General features: G+C 41.4%; 1 protein-coding gene across 8 annotated transcripts in view; it reads left to right on the forward strand.

Annotated features, from left to right (window-relative positions):
- The first annotated feature begins 493 nt into the window (after positions 1-493).
- The window catches only part of PPP6R3 (protein phosphatase 6 regulatory subunit 3), a 53,278-nt gene continuing 33,674 nt past the window's right edge, over positions 494-20,097 (forward strand). The window contains exons 1-6 of one of the 8 annotated variants that reach the window (XM_010711169.3): positions 10,185-10,349; positions 10,730-10,841; positions 11,347-14,683; positions 17,492-17,724; positions 18,928-19,114; positions 19,784-19,921. In XM_010711169.3, the coding sequence (XP_010709471.1) occupies positions 14,672-14,683; positions 17,492-17,724; positions 18,928-19,114; positions 19,784-19,921 (570 nt within the window). In that variant the 5' untranslated portion in view covers positions 10,185-10,349; positions 10,730-10,841; positions 11,347-14,671. Of the gene's footprint in view, positions 588-10,184; positions 10,350-10,729; positions 10,842-11,330; positions 14,684-17,491; positions 17,725-18,927; positions 19,115-19,783; positions 19,922-20,097 lie in introns of those variants that run through there. The other 7 variants (XM_010711170.3, XM_010711172.3, XM_010711171.3 and 4 more) reach the window with 7 other exon arrangements.

A 20,097-nucleotide genomic window follows, 5' to 3' on the forward strand; every position in this document is an offset into this window, starting at 1 on the left:
GCGCCGCCGGCTGGGGCGGAGCGCGGCGCCGCGCGGTGCGGTGCTCCCCGGGTAGGCCGAGTGCTGTGGGGATCCGTGTGCTGCTCCCCGCCGCCTGCAGTCACTTGTGTGGCTGCCGGTTTTGGAACTTCTCTGCTGTGTCTCGGTGATAAGCCAGAGTTACCTCACTGGTAGCTCGTTTTGCTTTTACTTTCCTTCTTTAAAATCACTACCGCTGTATTTTTTATTTTTTATTTTTGTAATTGTTATTTTTTTTTGTTAGAATTTGCTGAGAGCGTGGCAGTGTTGGTTTACCTGTTGCTAAATACACCTGGCAAAATCCAACTCTGAGCCTACTGCTTGTTTTTGTTTTGCTTTAATAGTTACAAACTTCTTTAAGCGTAAGGGGGAGTTGGTGTTACAGCCTTGTGACATAAGCGCAGGTGGAGCTGAGGTCAGGGGATTCTCTCCACCAATGTGACATAAGTAGCAGCACGCCTATACAGAGCATCCTGAAGTTCTGAGCGGAGGAATACAGAACACTTAGGGGTGATGTAAAAGCCTTTGGAAATCTTCCTGGAGAGTGGTTGACTGCTTAAAAATGAAAGGTTGTATCACGGGTTGTGATACTTTTTATGTAGGTAGTCTCCTTCAGTGGGAAGGATGTAAATGCACTCCTAGCTGTACACGTCTGAGGGTGGATTTTTTTTAAATGCTGAATGTTAGGCTGGTTTAAAACTTCCAGTTCATACATATTGTGTGTGCGAACTGCACAAATACCCAGTGCCCTTCTTTTTGTTCTTTGTGAGCTGCTCAAATACCTTATTTCAGTGATTTAGCTGGAATACTGAAGTTTGATAAACTGCAACATGTTTTCAGTACGACACATTTTCACGTGAGAGTCTGATTGCTCAGCTCTGTGTTACTTCTTTGTGCTCTGGTTGGGAGGCATGGACTAACTGTAGTTTGCGGGAGTCTTTATTATGCAAATCTAAAAGAACAATACAGAATTATGTTTCCAGTATACAACTTGTTAATGAGACCCCATGCAGATAGAGTATACAGTCAGCATGTTAAGTTCTGAACAGTTTGTAATCTTAATTACTCCTTCATAGGCACTGAAATGATGAGTTTCATCTATTTGTGATATTGCTTTAATACGGATAAGGTTTTATTTCCTTTCTGTGGGAAATGCACATGCAGTATCAGGTCCCACACTTCTGAATGACTAAAGGAATTTATCTTCTAAGGAGACCTTATTTTGGCCAGAAGACCTGCTGGCGGGTTCTGTTTGCAGCATAATTGAGGAAATCACTGTTTCACATAAATTTACAGTTTAGGAATTCAGTAATTCTTTAAGCATGGTGTTGCATTATCACTTCTTTGCAAGCAAGTTAGGTTTATATGTAAACTGCTTGTCATTTTTCCGGATTCTCTTAAATATAAGCTGTTAATATTCGATTACGGAATTAAGTATACTAAATGGTTTGTGTGCATCCTTACAGGATTGCTTGCAAACTCTTCACTGTGCTTCTGTTGATTTGGTAAAGTGAGGAAATCTGTCTGTTTCCTTCCGAACGCTTATTTCTTGCCCCTAGCAGAGGTGATGCTGTAGATGGGATATCAACCGGAGTGGATCAGCTGATGATCTCAGAGTGAAATTCAAGTAACTTGGACAGAAATTCTGCAGTGCTATAGTAGAAAATTACGTGTGTAACATCAGTATGGTTAGAGAGTGAACACTTGTGCTGTGGCTCAGCAGCTTTGCTTCTCTGCTCAGCTTAAGCTTGAAGTGCACATACTGTGCTGCACTACACAGCTGGCTCCAAAGCAAGCTTTATGTGGCTGAAACCTTAGGGGAGTGATGCTTTGATGGGCGCTCTGGTCGGGTTCCCTTTCTCTCAACTGATGATGTCCTCTTTTGTCCAAGTGCTTGAAAGGCTTTGTAGTATTTACTTAGCTCTGCAGGTAGTTAGGCAGATCACTTTGTATTGCTGTATTAAAATATTTCATCTTCTAGCTTTGGTGTTGCTGCACTGAACGCAGTATCTTTGTAGCAGTAGACTTGTGCGTTCGTTTCTCACTCATAACCGGGTTCATTCATCGCCTTTGGTAGTTGTGATGGAACTACAGCTTCTGTGGGCAGAGGAGTTCCATTTCCACAATAAGATAGGGTGTCACAAGCATACCATGTGGCATCAAGTTCTGACTGTCATTGTAGAGTTTTCATTTGTGACCCTCAAGGTTTCCCTATACTTTATGTAACATGGCAGGTTGAGGACGGTGTGTTTCTCAAAGTAGGTACTGCATCCAAATTCACACAGGACAATACGTCTGATAGCATTTCTCTAGAGCAAGACATGGAGCTGTGATTTTTGACAAAGGTTCCTACAGTAATAAAACACATAGGGATAGATGAAAAATAATATCTTGCTTGTCTCAACTGATTTCTTGTAGTAGGAGGAGAAGAGCGAAGGACTCAAAGTCGTTTAATGACTGAGATCAATTCTCATGTTTTAGGGTGGGAGGGAAGTCTGGAAGATTAACCAGAAAGTGCAGAGAGAGTACGAATGCTGAAAGCTTTGCATATCATGTGTAAGCATTTTGGTGATGTGTCAATGTTCCGGCATCTGTTGTAGAAACCATATGCTACTAAGCAACTGAAGTAAAATGTTTTTCTACTCTTGGGTATTACATACAGCTCTGGTTTGGGATGTTTTTCAGGAATCTAGATGGACTCAATTGATCGGATCGGGATGACACTGGGTGTAAGCTGCTAACAGCTTGCTTGTGGCCCTTCTGGAGCATTTTGGTAACAGTTCTTCATACTAAACTGGGAAGAGAAAAAACTGATTGATTTTTTTCTAAATTTTATTATTATTATTATTTTACTAAAAGATTTTATTCTGAGCTGTGTTTATTTAATAGCTTCCCTTTGGTGTTGAGAAGCATATGTGGAGTGTGGAATGAAAAAAGTTCCTGCAGCATACCAAACCCCTCGGCTGTTGTTTCTTTTTGCTGTTTCCCCAGGATCATAGAATTGTTACAGTTGGAAAAGACCTGTAAGATCATCTGGTCCAATTGTAAGTAGTCCCATGTGGTCCTTCCCTAATCCTGTTAAGCAGACCTATCAGTCCCTCTCCCGTGGGGCTTAAAAGCCTGGAGCGCTCAGTGAGAGGATCTGTGCCACGTGCTGTGTACCTGCAGTGGGAGGGAATACCTGAAGGACTTCAACATGCAGCTGTGCGGACTGTGAAGCTGTGGTATGTGATGTGGCAGTGTACGTTGTCTCTGCCTCTGTAACTGAGCAGACTGAAAATATCCTCTTGACAATGCTGGGAGTCTGTTGTTACACTGGAGTGAGGGACTGAGTAAAAGACTGGAGTTATTTTGGGTTTGTTGGCAAAATGGGTAAGGAGAGCATGTTTGAGATGGATAGGGAGGATTTAAGATTGAACTATGATGTGAAGGGCAGCAGTTTTTTAATTTAAAAACAAAAAAGCTACATGTACACGAAAGCAGAAACTGCCTGACGCTGAGACTTATGGGTTGGTTTCCTTGGAGAAACGCTTAAGAACTTTCCTATATAACTTTGGATGAGGTGATTCCAAGCATTCATATGTATACACTGCTACACTTCTGTGGGGAGATGGACTATGTGGCCTAGTGGTCTCTTTTCTGTATCCTCTGGGTCTTCTGGAGACTCAGCTCTGACGGGCTGGAGGCTGGCTCCTGGTGGTTGCCCCAAACAATACTTGTGAAAGCCTGGAAAACTCTGAAGCCTTTTTATGGAGACTTTGGTCCTGGGTGAGGCTCTGGAAGGGCAGCCTGAAGCTTGATAACAAAACCCAGTTGGGATTGAGAATGGAAACTTTCCAGCTAGTGGTTATTTGTAACAAAGTTATTAAATGTGTTCCAGACTATAGCAAATACTGTGTTGAGAGCTGCTAACAATGTGTGTGCTTTTAAGTGAATCCTAGGGGGCTTTTACCCCTGCTGCACGGTGGTGCTGTCCTCACCTTCAGTTTGAGCAGTGTGAGAGCAGAAAGCAGGGGTGCAGCAGATGTTTTTGGGGGTCTGGCTTGACACAGATTGCTGTTATTTCAGTGGTACTTGTGCTGTGAGAGGAGTATCAGCTGCTGCCTGCTCAGGGTGAATTTCTGTGTCTTTATACCATACAATGCTAGTGCTTGTGCAGCTAGCATTTCTGTGACACAAACTGAAAATAGAGGTCTTGATGCTTGGTTTACTGCTTGTTGACTTTTGTGTGTGTGGGTAAGTAGTGGAAGCAAACTCTTCCTAACCGGAATTTACAATCGGATAAAAGTCAAGACGGGGTCTTGGGGAAAAACAGCAACAAAAAAGCAGAACTCTTTTTCGTATGAAATGCCTTGTAACTTTACCTTTAACATAGGTGTAGGGCTCTCTTGGTGTTCTCTTCATAGTGATGAGCTAGTTCTTTAATCTGTCTTCTATTTAAAATGCTGAGCCTTTTGTCACCGCCTTGACAGACTTGCCATGTAGCCTGTAATTAGCAAGCTAACCCATCAGGAATACCTAGTGAATTACATTTGTTTGACAAGTTCAGCTGCTGGCACTGAACATCTTGGGGGGGGGGATGGAAATAAAGATGGAAAGTCTAGAGACAACAGATGTGAAGCCATAGCGTGGCAGACCTGGTTCTGGGTAGGTGGGCTTCCTCTGAAGTTGTGACTTGCAGCTATAGCAAACTTGCTTTCATTTTGCTGCTGGCCTGGGTGCATTCCAGATGGAAATCTTTGACAACTGCCAAAGCACAGAGGTTGCATTCCTTACCTCCCATTGCTGTCTTTGTACCCTTCTGGCTGACACAAAGGCTGAGTCTGGTGCTCCTCATGGCGCTGGCCGAGGGGTACCAGCGCTTTACTGAGGTTTTTCCTGCCGTGAGTGGCAGCTGTAGAAGTTGTACTGAACTGCATGTGTAGTAGTGAGTTCTTCCTCTTGGCTGTGACAAGCCTGCGTTCATCAATGGATCCTTCTTTGTGTGCTTGATGCCGACGACGGGCTTTTTGTTACTCGAAGCCACCTTTTATTTAATGGCCAAAAGGTGCTGTGTGCTGAATGCTTGATTTATATGAAGTTTATCTGAAACTCTCCGAAATAAAGGAGGTGGTAAAGTAAAGATGTGGTTGCTAGAAGGTCTGCAGTTCTTAATGGCCAGCGTAAAACTAAACACGATGCTGTTTGTGTTGACTGTGGTGGTCAGTGTGCAGCTTTTATTTTAACAAGTGGTGCTTCAAAGAGGAAAGATGGATGAGGATTTAAAGGCGAAGCAGCTAGAAACCTGGTAATTGATGAAAGATGCTGTAAGACCACTGCACGACTTGCTGGGCTCCGCAGCTTGTAAAAAGAGATAATAATTGCTGTCACAGCTGTGAGTTGATATTAGCATTTAGCACTTAGCTTTTATAAATATCTTGCAGCTAATTAAAACCTTACAATTCCTCCAGCATTACTGAGTTCTTCCTGTTTCTTTACCAGTGGTGTTATGGGATCTCTTTGCTCATCTAAAAGGGAGTTACTTTGCCATCAGGCTCTGAGAGTTGTGCTGTGTCTGTGATTCTTCAGCTTTATTGTTTTCTAGATGAAGACTCTCCTGGAGTCGCAATCCAAGAACTTAATACTGCTGTAATACCAGTACTAGGGGGCTGGGGGCTGAACTGAAAACTTGGCTCTTTTTCAACCTATTACGTGGTTTGATTGCATTTATTTCTCAATAGATGTGCCAGGTACTGTTTTTCTGCTTATTAACATGACTTTGATGGTGGATGGGAACAAATATTTTTCTTTTTCCTAGGGTGGTCTGTTCCATTGTGCTCTCCCGCTGTGCTTATACATCCAAAAAAGATCCCTGACGTGGCTGGATGGAGTACTGGCCCCTCCTGGCCCGGGTGCTTTGACTCCAAAATGCAGATTGTAAATGCATATTAATCTCTAACTCTCCAGTGACAGAATGGGAAATCTAATTGCCTGGATTGGAATTGTAGGGACGGGATATCGAAGGCAGACGGTTAAATAATAAATAAATAAATAAAAATCTGTACCTCTCTGTGGTTGTCTGTGAAAAAGGATTGGAAGTCTGAAAGTCCTCTTAATGATCCAGTGCAAAGAACTGAAGCAGAGCTTTAGAAAGGTTCTGAAGACCGCTGAGAACACAAAGTAGGTCTCGCGTTTCCCTTTGCAACTTTTGGCTTTTTCTTCAAACATAGGATATGCATGGCATGTGGAAGAAGGGGGCACGTTCTGTTCAGCAGTGTTGATTATTTTTTTTTTTTCTGGCACTGTCCATCAAAATGGAAGAGCTCTGTGGGGACAGAATGCATTTGCTTGAGGCAGCAAACACACCTGTGCCTGGGCAGTCTGGTCTAAGTGCAGCGCGTGCGCCTTGTAAGAGCATGGCGTGCTAAAACTCAAGTTCATGGAGTGGGCAAGCAGAAAGAAGGATAACTTGGTGGTCACTCTAAGCTCTGCAAGGTGCCTTCTCTGTGACTTCCACTACTTGCTGGTTTTCTGATTTCTCTTCTAGATCTTACGTAAGCTTAATGGTTATTAGTTTGAGTGTGAGCAAAAGCGAGTGAGAGTTGGTAAAGTCGTCTCATTCAAGGCAGTTGTTCTTAGGTTGGTGAGCTGAATCTCTCAGCTGCCGCTGTATTTTAATTTCCTTGCTTAACAGATACATTGGAGTAACTTTCTTACTTTTGTTGTGTTGATAAATGTGCAAATGGAGAGGCTGCAGAACCAAGCATAGAGAGGATCTAAGTTTTGGTACATGAAATCAAGATTAGGAATCCTTTTCCTCAAGTGTAAGTTGAAGTCAAGGATTTATTTTAACCCACTTGAATTCTAGATTAAAAGTAGAGAGATCTTAAGTTGTTCTTCTCGTGCTGTCAGAGCTGCACGCTCCGAATTGCGCCGTCGGGATTCCAGCCTTCAGTTTGAAGAGGAAAACATGTTTGTTTGTGATATGGTCATGCTAGCCTGATATGACATGCTAGCCTGGGTATGTGCACAGAATGGGGTGATTAGTTCTGTCCTTACAGCATATGGTAGCATAGAAATTCAAGATAAAACTTTTAGGGGCTCAGTCTTTGCTTTATGGGAAGGGCAGTCTTGCCTGACACCTTGAAAATGTGCAGCTGTCAGAATTTATCTCAATGGTTCTCTAAGCCTTAGTATGAAGAAAAGCAGGAACATTTTGCCACAGTCTTTGTTAACTAGTGAAGTTCAGGTGGTCTGTAACGTCAGTGGAGAGGTCTGGGGAACCTTTAATCACAACAAAGAGTCAAACAAGAAGGAAGTACAGGGCAAGCAACTTTGGGTTTAACTTTTAGGGCGTTAACTTAAGTCCATTCTAATTCTGGCAGCAGCCAGAGCTGATGGGAGCTTGGAGAGGCAAAGTGGTGCCGGGCTCCCAGAGGCTGCTGCCAGCTTCCATTTCTGAACTGCAAATGTTACAAAGTATGCATTTTAACAAGACTGACATGTTGCACGCTAAGGAAACTTGCAGGACTTGCTCACGCTGCCCGTACAGAAGGGCACTCTTTGCTGACCTGGTTCGAAGTTAGTGAAGCAAGCAGCTTTCTTCTACCTCTGTGTTTTCACATACCTTGAAACTTGACTTGCATCCAACTTTCAAGGTCTAATCAACAAGGTGAAAAGGAGGATGAACTTGTTTGTCTGAACAGTTAAAGGTTGTCCAGATAAAGTGGGTATGTTTACATTATGCACTGCAGTGCCGTGAAAGAAACATCCAAGCCAATAATGCATAGGCTTTTATATTTACAACGTGCCGTGCCAAGTACTGACGTAGGGTCAGAAAGCTGTGTGGGCTGTTGTGCTCTGCTTCGTGAGGGCACGCTGAGTATAGGTCTGAGCGGCTGTGGCGTAGCAAAGCATCTGACACAGCTCTATTGTTGTCTGTTAATGCTGCTTCTGCTACTACCTTACTATGAGAAAAAGTTTCCTGTTGCCTGGTTCTGGTGAACATGTTCTAACAAAGAGCTTTCTCATCCCTTCCGTGCTTGTTTTCAGCAGTGTCCCTGCTGGTTGGGGCAGCGCGAGGCAGAGGAGGTGAGACATTGATCCAGCACTAGTGCAGCCCTGGTGGTAAATATCATTGATTTCAATTTTTTTTTCTGCTGCCTTTCAAGTCTAAAAACTGGTGGATCACAAACACACAAACTCCCACGCTTGTTGAGAGCACCAGCTGAAACAGAAAGGAATAAATGCATAAAGACTTCTGCTGGAATTCACACATCTAACTCTAAGGCTGTCTCCTTAAGTTAGGGTTTTTTCCTTTAACATTCAAGCAAAAAAAACCTGTACAACCTCAACAAGTAAATTAGCAGTACTGGTTTTGTGTGTGTTTTTTTTTTTTCCCCTATTTCTGAAGAAGTAGTGCAGGAGTCCAGGGGCTGTGTTGCAGATTGTCCTGTGGTTGGGAGAATAGAACTGTTGCTGAATTGTTTTTTCAACCATATGTATCTTACTCTCGTTGTCAACTGCAGAAAAACTTTCATGCTGCAGTCTTGAAGCAACTTAAAGTCATATAATTTGAAACAGAGATGGAAGAGATGCATCCTGGTTTCCCTGTCCCTACAAATGTGCTCCCTTGGCTACATAGGCCCTGGTGACTGGCAGATTCTTTGAGCTACTTCAGCATGTGGATTTCACCAAAAAAAAAAAAAAATCCAACCCAAACCACAACCCTCTTTCCTTGCTTCTCACAGCAGCCTCATCTGTCATGTTGTAATGTGTGTTTTTGCTCTGAAGTGGCTTGCAGAGGTTGGTCAGGTGTGGTGTCGGGAGAGACCATACTGAGTGGATAGTGTTGGGACTGCTGTCTTAAATGTGATTCTGGGGGAGGAAAAGATGCTCCTGGTTAAATTCTGTAGTAAATACAGTATACTGGTATTCTAATGAGGACATATTTGGATTCTCTCCTCCAGACATTTGGACGGATTTGTTAAAGGAGTGATGATGATACTATTTAGTCTCTTATTAAATTATTTTGCACTGCTCTGTCTTGAGTATTAACATGTAACAGTTTCCTATTGCTGGATGATAGCTTCGCTGTGGAAGCTTTCTGGGGTAATAAACTGCTGGAATAAGGGGAAAAAATGTACTTGATATGTTGTATACTCACACTTAGGACATACTGGGTACCCACTGCCTCACTGTGCTGACATCCAAGGTTTGGTCTCCATAAATGTTCAGCAACCTCGATGTTAGGTGGATGTAGTTTCCTGCTGGTGGAGGGATTCATTGACCCACCTTTGCTCCATCTGCACTTGCATGTCAGATGCCATTTTGTCACAGTTTGCTGCCATCTGTCACACGGCAGCAAAATGTAATGGAACATGGATGGGAAGGTTCAGCCTCTACTGCCACAGCACCACCATCTGCCTCTGATGTTCTGGGCCAACATCACAAAAGAGGAGGAGTGTTACTTTTGGAGCAGCCCTCATTTTAAGGAAAGGATCCCCTACCGTGATCCTCTATCTCTGTTTGTGCATTTGAAAACCAAAAATGGCAACCAAGAAAACTTGGGTAAAGCAAAGAAAATTCAACACACTTGTTTACTTTTTCTGCTCTAGTAAGTCACTTGGCTCACAAGGAATTGGCAAATCTACTTGACATTTGGACCTGAAGATCTCAGGATGAAAAACATGTTTGACCTTTGCAAGTATTATGGTCAATGTATAATGCTGACCTTCAGTTCATGTGTACGTTGGTTACTGAAATAGCCTTAGAGAAGGCTATGTTTAATGTTTGTGTATGTCAGGGCTTGGTATCTCTGTGCCATTGTGCATGGAATGGAAGAGTGGTGACTTCAGGTTCCAGCACTGTTGGGAGGTACTAAATAACATGGTACTGCAAGCAAAACTTCCGAGCCCTAAAATGAATAAATAAAAAAGTGCCAAGCAGAGCACATTCACTGGGTGATTGTAACTGAAATGTAAATGTTACTTTGAGTTCAGAAAGAATTCCAAGAATTCCTTCCAACTCACACCGTTCTCTGAATGTATATTTAGGTTGTTTCCTCCTTCAGCTCGTGTGTCTTGCTTCCTGCAAAGCAACACTTTGTGTTCATGCAGTTGTTGAACTACTGAACGGAGAGCCTGTTAACAACACTAAATTATAAAATGTCTTTTTTGTCGTTGTAGGAAGAAATCTGCTTCATCTAATTCAGTCCTAATTCAGTCCTGCTAATCTGCTAATACTGTAGATTGAAAGATTTTTGCTGTTGCCAGGATACCCTGTAATGGGCAAGGAGCCTGAGAGAGTACAAATTCTGTTTTTTAAATTTTGTTAAAGCTTTTGTTTAACAGGTAAGAAACGTTGCTATTAAACTTCATCTATAGCAGTATACTTAGCTTTGGCATCTATAAAGCCTCAGATTAAATTTTAAGTTGTGCCTAAATGCTTTAACTTTGTCCCTCATCTTCACTAAAGGCTTATTTACCTGATTCCAAGCTGCTCTTCCTTTTCTGCAGGTCAGGCTTCGTGGCCATTCCTTTCCCTTCAGCCTTTTTTTCCCAGCAACTTTATAGATGGCTGTTCTTAACTTTGCCTTTTAATCCATCCTGCTGTTGTGCTACCTTCTGTTTTTGTTTTATTCCTCAGCCCCTGTTCCACCTCTTCCCTTCAGTCTTAGTTGACCCATGAGGCTCATTCTAGACACACTGTTGTTATTCTATTTGTTTTACAGGGAACATGTTTTAAAGTGTTTTGATTTTGTGCCAGGAAGTGTATCAGCTGCCCAGCCTCCCATTCTTTGAAGAGTTTCAAAGCAAATGTGTTCATGAATTGACATACATTAGGTACGAAAGATTTTTGGCACTATAGGTTCTTGTATTGGAGTACAGTCATGCTTTCTTCTGCAGCCAAGCTTTTTGTATCAAACTGAATGCTTCAGAGTAAAACTGTCTTCTATGTAGGTATGCATTATTTAGCTGTCTTGTTGAAATATTGCTGAACCATCTGTTGTTCTCAGTACATAAATAACCTAATTTCCATTTTGAAAATAATTGGAAGAGTTGAAAATACTGAGAATCTAACTGAATTCCATGACCAATTAATATTTTAAATTTGTAAATATTTGGCTGTTGAAGTGAAGTTAGTAGAAAATAATTCTATTTTGTTTGGGTATGGGGGGCCAGTGTCTAATTTGTAGTTATAGGTAACAGAAACTTACGTTTATTAACAATTATCCAGTGGTTTGACACAGCGTAGGAACCACCAAGGCTGCACTAGTTGCTTAGTGTAAAATTGCTCTTGTAACTTGATTGTGAAGTGCAGATTTTAACCAGGCAGTTATGACCTCAGGAATGTGGAGCTATCAGTGTGTTTGAGTCAACGTGAACTATTGTGGAAGTTCTTCTAGACTCCGTCATAGCAATTGACTGCTGGACATTCGGTCAGTGGATGTGTGTGTGCACGTGATGGGTGTGTATTGTCTATATTGTGTAAACACGTGTACTTGTAGCTCTGATCTAGAGGTAAGTGCAGCCAGTGGGAGCACGGAATGGTAAGTGTGAAAGAGATGTCACTTCTGTCTCAGTTTTCAGCTGCTCTACAAGTGTGACAGGCCCCTCCTTTGGGAAGTGAAAAGGAGGTTCTTACTGTCTAATATATAGAGAATGAAAGTCGTCCTTCCTTATCAGATAACTTTCCTTCTCACTAGGAGCTGGAGACAGCTGTTTGAGTGTTAGGAAAATGACTGTTTTCGTACTGTTTTCAAACATGCCTTTTCTTCTAGTCAAGAGAAGACTGCCACGTATTTCCCTTAAGCTTGTAGTTAGCTCAGCTAGCAGCTGGAATCTGGACTGCCTGGAATCAATTGTATCCATATTATATTGTTAAATTGTAGAATAGTTAATGCACACGCTGAGTTTTTCTGTTGTGTTCCCAAACACGCTTTAGCTACACAGGGAATTGTTGATAGCATTTGGGAGAAGCGACGTGTTGTTTTGGCATGTAAGTGAAATTCTACCTGGTGAGTGTTTATAACACTGAACTGTCACTGGCTTATCTGCAAGGAGCATTGCCCTGCAATTCCTGTATCTTACAGCTCAACAGTGGTAAGAACTTTACTCGTATGATTTCACCTGTGTTTAAGAAATGTAGAAACTGTCTCACAAAAACACTGCTGTATTATTGCTTTTATTTCAATTTGTGATTACTAGGTGTGATACAGTGCAGTTGAATGTAGGATTTGGAACGGTAGCTGATATCTTAGCAGTTTAAGAAGTAGCCACTAGAGTGTATTCTCTGTCAATGAGTGCTCTTTCTGTCTCTCTCTCAAATTTTTTCAGGGATGTACTTTAGTTTTACCTTGAACAGATGGTAAATTTCCAGTATCAAAGTAAGGGCTTTATGAATGCTAGTGTAGTAGCTGATTAACATTCATTGCTTTGGGCAGAAATAAGGTGGAGACTAATGAAATGTAGTTAACCAGTTGGTGTCTTGGGGAGCTGGCAGAAGGACATGCTTAGCATTTTAAAGAAGCCACTTCATCTTAAAGGTCTTTGAAATGTTGCTAAATTCTCATGGTGTTAGCATTAAAAGATGCTATTTCCCTCATTACTCCCCCCAAGCCCTGCTCACCTGTTTGGTTTTTGGAAGACAGTTCATTGTTTGCACTGGAAATGCTTTATAGAAGTGCTGAGGAATAAACCTTGGCTGAGTAACATCGGTGGTGCCAAGGACTACGTTTGTGGCTCCTGCCCTTGCATCCAGTGATGAAGTTGCCTTCTGTTAGCTGCTGTCTGAGAGTGGGAAAATCCTGTTTTATTGAAATATCCTACTTAACTTAGGATGTGTTTGATCAGAGGAAAGTTTGTTTTTTTTGGTGCAGAAGTAACTGATTTTTCCTCTGTGCTCTTGAACTCCATATGAAGAAGACAGTGTTGTGAAGAAGCTGTGTTTCAGTTCAGTACTTGGCAACACAACCCTTATTACTGTGTAGCATTTCTTAGGGTCACAAAACACTGCAGAAGCTTCAGCTTGACACCCGATGCACTTGAAAATTCTCATGTTAACTGTTTATTGCTGTAAAAATGTGTGAAGTTCTTGATGGAAGCTCTGGGTATCTGCCTTTAACACATTCAGCTGTCAAGTAAAACATCGTACCTGAAACAGCTTTTAGCTGAATGCCTGAAGTCCTTTTAGCTCTGTGTCTGTGCTGCTTCAGATGGCCACATCTGCTTGTAGGTACCACAGGTATGAGCTGCCAAGCTGGGGGTAACTCCTGGTTAAAGATTCACCTGCATATGATACATAAAAGTCCAGAAATGAAATGAGCAGATCACCTAAATAGTCTTTACAAAGCACACTTCTTTAAGATTTGAGGCAGGAGACAGTCCCCAGAATTATCCATGTAGGGGCACATCTGTCTAGAATTTGTGTTCATTTTGTAGGCTGAGAGCAGAGATGTCTGCATTCGGGAGAGCTGTTTGACTGCTACATCTACTGGAATCTACTGGGAACTATGGAGAAACTTGTTACATCCACAGGTTTTGTTCTCACGGAGATGTCAGCTGAGCGTTTGGCCTCTGGAGGCACCCACAGTCTAGGTCCTGTTAAACAAAACACACCGTGGTGTTTTCAGCTGTAGTGGACAAAAGATGTATAGGGTTTGGGGAAGGAGCATTTGTAAGCTTTATTTCCTCTCAGTTAAGAATTTCAGTTATCTGTGGCTCAGAAGACTGAGTAATTTTGTCAGTTTATCGATTTTTGTTACAGATTTTAAGTCAGATTTTAACTATGTGGAGTGCTATTCCATGGTTCGTTTAGAGAAGAATCTGTTACAGTGTTAACTGCAGGAAAAAGTCAGGTTTTTTTTTTTTTTTTTTGTCACAAATGCTACATAGTACCTTTGATTGTTATAGTTTGTATCAAGTTGGTGTGAACTATCTGAGGAAATACTTAAATGAATTGGAAGTTTGCTAGCCTTGCTTGCTGGGAGCTTTCAGAGACAATGGGAAGCTGACTAAATGTTATGGGAGAAGTACCTGCAATCATTTTGCCATCTCTAATACAGTTTTTCTTCCATGTCTGGGAGTTTTGAGTGCTGTCCCATGTTATCTAAAGCGTGGTTAAGATTTGGCAGTCTTTTCCATCTGTTGTTGAACCAACACTGTGATTTTGCTGCTGGTATCAGAGCTGAAGTTGAGTATAGAGCCCAACTGACCTTTGGAGCTGATCGTTAATTAGCAGACAGTGAAATGTGGTGAGAAGCACAGCTGGAAGGTGCCTCCTCCTGGTTAGTGGGCATACATTCTAATTCTCTACCTCTCTTAATCAGACTGAAGTTTGAAAAAGCGTGAAAATAACTGAGAATTGGTGAGGTTTGGGGGAGAGGGTGGAAAAGTAGGCTATGGGAAGAACAGACTTAGTTTTGTAACTTCCATTTGGAACTGTGACAGGCTGTTCTTAGATGACCATCAGTGCTAACGCCTGTAGAAAATGATCTTCGGGGTTCCTGGAATTCCTCACTTGCACATTTTATGGTGTTTATTTTTCCTTATTCCAAAGGACCTGGGTTCCTGTTGAAAAGTGATGGAATAATCTCCGGCCGGCACCTGACATGCTGGGGGAGCATCCCTAAAAGAGCTTGCCTGGGAGACAGTTTGGGAAATAACGCAGTAACATGTTTGCAGTAGTATGCCTCTTTTTTTGTTGTTGCTGTTTTCTATTGTTGAATTTCTCTTGAAATGAGTAACTGAAAAATGCTTTGAAGCTACTAAAATGAGCTTTAATCACTGCAGAGGGATTTCTGTCTGGAATTAGCATTGGTGGGTAGTGGTTACTTGCAAAGATGCTACTTTCACTAAATGGGGCAAGGGGAGGGATTTGATCTACTTATTAGAGGCTTAAGGAAGAAAATATTCCGTGCCTTTAATAATGCACTAGTTTAATTGCTCCCAGTGAGTCTGTGTGCAGTCTAAATAATCATAAGCCAATGTTTTTAATAACTTTGTGTAATTTGATTTAAGATGATGTGAAATCAAGTGTTTTTGACATCTGCTTGTAAGATGTATTTTCTACTGAAATTATTAGTATTTTTTTACCCACCCAATCACAGCATGGACTCTCAAATGATTGCAATATCGATACTGCAATTAAAACTATCTGTACTTTTTCTTGAATTATCTTTTTTTACTCCTGTAAGTTAAAACAGGAAGCTGTGTAGGCTGGGGCAGTTGTTTATACTTAACACTCCTGACAAAATCCTAAGCAAAGTAAGGTGGTAAGAAGTGATCAGCACATAATTAACACAACAAGGGAAACCTTGAAAGCAATTGAAACATGGCTGTAGCGAGTATACCAGGCTATTTCTAATCTTTAAGCTTAGTATTGGAAGTCCTGCTAATGAGGTTTTGCTAGATGCACGGATTTCTCAGCACTTCAGTGGCTGAGGTGCCAAAATTTGACACCTCGTTGGTTGAGCAGCTATGGTAGGCATGCTGAATCCATTTAAATGTAAAAAATAAACTCTAAGTGCTGTCTGCATAGAACAGTTCACATAGAAGAGACTTCAGAAGATGATATATTCCAACTACCTGACCACTTCAGGGCTAACCGAAGGGTTAAAGAAATGAGGGCATGGTCCAAATGCCTCTTGAGTGCTGACAGGCACAGGGTGTCCACCATCCCTGTTCCAGTGTTTGAACACTCTCATGGTAATGAATTTGTTCTTAATGTCCATTTTGAACAATATTTCCAGAAGGGTGCTGTGAGGGATGCTATCAAAGGCTTTATTAAAATCCAGACTGATGTCCACTGCCTTTCTTTCATCCCCCAAGTGGACCTTAGCGTAAAATGTGATCAAAGTAGTAAGGCAAGACTTTTTCTTCATTAACTCATGTTGACCGTGCCTGATCATAGCTTTATTCTTCAACTGACTTTCAGTTGCCACGAGAGTGATCATCTCTGAAGCTTCTGCAGGTGCTGAGGCTAGACTAACAGGGCAGCAGTTTATTGGGACTTCTCTCATGCCCCTTTTTGCAGGTGGGTCTAATGCTGGCTAGCTTCCAGTCAGCGGAGACCCCCAAAGCCTTTGGTAAATTGTTGAGAAGGGTCCAGCACAGTGTTTGGTTAACTCCCTCCGGCCCCGTGAACTTAAGTTGAGCTGAGACATTGGTCCCTTGAAATTTCAGTGACCACAGATGGAAAGTCACTGCTTCTCTAATTACAGTCTTCTGATTCTGAGGATCGAGCTGCCCGAGATCTATTGTTATTGAAGTCTGAGCTCAAAAAAGGCATTAAATTCCTCTGTCCTTTCCTCAGCCTTCCTTGTCAGATGGCTGTCTATCTACCCTTCAGTTTATGTAAGAATTAGGTATTTGCTTTAAATGTTGTAGGTTATCATAAGAGTTTATATGCCAAAGGCATGGTTTGATTGTTGTAGATAATTGTAGATAAACTTGCACCTTCTTCATATAAAAGTGCAGCTTGTAGAAGTGTTTTTGCTCAAATAGTACTGCTTACCTACGTTCTCTGCAGTAGCCTCATGTCCACACAGCTAACACTGTCACTAATTTTCACCATTAATTATTAACCTTCACACTTGGAAGACAGTTACTAAAGGAGCAAAAAGAGGTTTTTCTTTTCTCTGAGTACTGCTTAAAACCACGCTGCTTCCAGCTGTAGGAAAAAAGCTGTTCTTACTGATCTCTAGCATGTCTTTCTGCTTTAGTTCTGCATTCATACAGGGCTAGTTGATGCTCTGTCTTGCAACTGCTTGCAAGTTGTCTTAGAGAAACAAAATTAACAGGAAGGTGCTCAAAGCCTTTCTATAAGGAAAGGTTAAACTGCTCATGCCTTTATTATTAGTCTTAGTGCTTACCTGGGGATGCTGTCCTTTCAGGCATCTGCATAAGAGATTTTACTATCCCTTGTTCTCCCCCTTCTTGTTTCAAGTTTGTGGAGAAGAGGTGCAGTGAAAGAGTAGGCCTTGCACTGACATGAGTTCCAGTGCTTTTGGTTTGTGCTGCCCCCAAGTTAAATGGTCATAATTCTTGTACCTTTGGAGGTATTCTTTTCAGTGACAGAGGTGGCACAGTAGTATGCTTATGCTTTGCATGTTTTACTGTCTACCAGATCTAGTCATTGCTGAGCAGATAGTTCTGAGTTTGAGAATTGGGGTGTAGATCAGAAACAGAGTGGCAAGAGCAAACGTAAGTAAAAACCCCAGAGCTGGCTAACTTCCAGCGTTCAAATACTGGCAATTGCTGAAGGTATAAAAGTTGCTTCAGAACATTCAGTCTTCTTTAATCAGGTATGACTTAGTAGCTCTGTGATGGTCTTTAAGCATCTGCTGCTGTGTACTGTTCAAGTTCTAGAACACTTCTATGTGTGCAGATGCCTTTGGGATTAGAAGCTAGGAGGTAGTACTGTGAATTGTTTCTACTAATAGTGCTTAAATACGTGTGTGAAACTAATGCTTTGTTATGTTCTTTTTATCCAGACCAGCATGTTTTGGAAATTTGATCTCCATTCGTCATCCCACATAGATACACTTCTAGAGAGAGAAGATGTAACACTGAAGGAGTTGATGGATGAGGAGGACGTCCTGCAGGAGTGCAAGGCTCAGAATCGCAAACTTATCGAGTTTCTCTTGAAGTCAGAATGCTTGGAAGACTTGGTTTCATTCATTATCGAAGAACCACCTCAAGACATGGATGAAAAAATACGATACAAGTAGGAGAACTTCTGAGGGGTTGAGGGATTTGGGAATGTAGAAAGAGAGGTGACATGCTTCAGTGTTAATCTAGTAGTATGTTTGTATTTCTGCTTGCTGTTCTTTAATACAACGTTGTTAAACTTTGAGCTTGTTTTCAAGGGGCTTGTAGAACTTTACTTAAATCATTCTGATGTTTGCATGTTTTCTGAGCAGGAACCCCTCAAAGAAATGCTAAATAACATAATCAGAACTTAGATGAAAAATCTTTCATTTTTTTAATGTGATGAAAGGTACTTGAGTGAATCTGCATTTGCTTAATTTAGTTAGGTGCTCAGCCTTGTTTTATTAATGATTAGTGAGCTGTTTTGGGGATGTGTTTTAGAAGGTCTGTAGCACTCCTTGGAAGAAAATGCTGACCATCTGATTGCTGCTGTTTTCCTTTGCATGGTTAGAACTGTTAGAACTGAGTATGGCTATGACTATGGCTAGTTTGTTGAGAATGTTCAAACTCAGCACTCAATCTGGCAATTTATATAAAGACACTTCTACCAATTTTGGCCTCTTTTAAAGCAAAATTTAATGTGAAATAGAGTACTCTCTTAGTTGCAGCACTTCTTTCTGACAAACCAAACCTCCTGTGTTTCTAGCTGACTTTGAAATAGCAGTACCTTATGCTTATAAGCTTTAAATTGCTGGTGCTGTCATAATTATCTAGTGTGAGTGAAGGCCAGAAGTGCACTCTTCAGGACACTGACTAATTAAGCAAAGAGGCCATCAAACACAATAGTTTCCTGTATTTGATAGCATTAACTAGTTTTGCAGGCTTTATCAGACTTTGGGTAGAGGTAGTGAGCCTCAACAGTTGCAATAGGTATAGAGATATTAATCCTGAAACTATTGGCTTTGACTTCTATAATGTAAGCCTCGTTACTAGAAAGGGGCAAAGCTATTGCTCCCCCCCAAGTATCTTTCCCCACTTCCCTGGTGCTGTCCTGTTGCAACTGGAGGTCGTAGTAGTCCATTTTCTAAATCTAAAGCTGAATGTACAGCTTTGTCACCTTGCAGTAGTCTTGCTTTTTTGTAATTAGTGCAGAGCTAGCGTGCTTGAAAGATTCTTCTTGTTAGAAGCCCTATTAGGTTCTGATTGGATATGTATTTCTTTGAAGTATGAATGACTATGATTATATACACACTTCTTTCCTTTTTTTTTTTTCCTGCAGATATCCAAACATATCCTGTGAGCTGCTCACTTCAGATGTCTCGCAGATCAATGATAGGCTGGGAGAAGAAGAATCTTTACTTATGAAACTGTACAGCTTCCTCTTAAATGAATCTCCTCTAAACCCTTTACTTGCCAGTTTCTTCAGCAAGGTGCTAAGTATTCTCATAAGCAGAAAACCAGAACAGGTAAATGATTAAAAGCTCTCCGGTTTGACAGCTTTGGATTTGCCTGAGCTGTTTGGGTGTGTGAACTGCCTTTGTGTGAGTGCTTACCTTTTGGCTTATGTCAGTATTTGCATGGTGATGTTAGTATTAAATTGCTGTGCTGTTGGAGTCGTGGGTAAATGAATGCAGCCAGTGGGGAGGGGTCTTGTGTGAAGAACTGTCATAGAAAAGGGTGAGAGACATTTGAGTCCTCCTTCAGAAATGTAGTGCTTGTTCATGCTGCCCTGCATGACAGCTGGCATGTCTGGCTGTGCTACCTGAGCAAGTTAAGTTTGTGACTGCCTGCTATGCTTTTGTTTTAGTAATTTCTGTATTTGCTTGAAAGCATATCACGTTGAGGTTTTGCTGTGTCCCACTTTGCTTCCTGAGCCAGATGTGGGGGAACCTCATACCAAAAAAGCTAGCTTTGAAAGGAGGCTCAAGATGTGCACATAGATGGATCTGTCTTGTGCCACTGTTGTTACTCTGTGTGCCTTTTTATCTTGTACTACTGGCTTTAAGAGGTGGAATTATTTAAAAAGTTACTTATTATCTCTTTTTAGTAAGTGAGAGGAGCTAAAACTGGTTAGTGTAATTTACCATGTAAAATACAGGTAAGCAAATGTAAGCTGCTTCCTTGTTCATTTCTAGATTGTGGACTTCTTAAAGAAGAAACATGATTTTGTAGACCTCGTTATTAAGCACATAGGGACCTCTGCTATCATGGACTTGCTGCTCAGGCTACTGACTTGCATAGAACCTCCACAGCCCAGGCAAGAAGTGTTGAATGTGAGTAAAACTTGCCACAGTTTTTGTCTGATTTCTGAACTGCCAAACAATACTTCATAACCTGTTTAGACTATTAATAGCATTCTTGACCCATAACACCCTGCTAGGCACTTCGGGAAGAGATTATCAAAGGTTGTGGGTTGGTTTGCTTGTTACATGTGTTCATGAACTCCTAA

This window comes from Meleagris gallopavo, chromosome 5 (genome assembly GCF_000146605.3).
Source record: "Meleagris gallopavo isolate NT-WF06-2002-E0010 breed Aviagen turkey brand Nicholas breeding stock chromosome 5, Turkey_5.1, whole genome shotgun sequence".
NCBI lineage: Eukaryota > Metazoa > Chordata > Aves > Galliformes > Phasianidae > Meleagris > Meleagris gallopavo.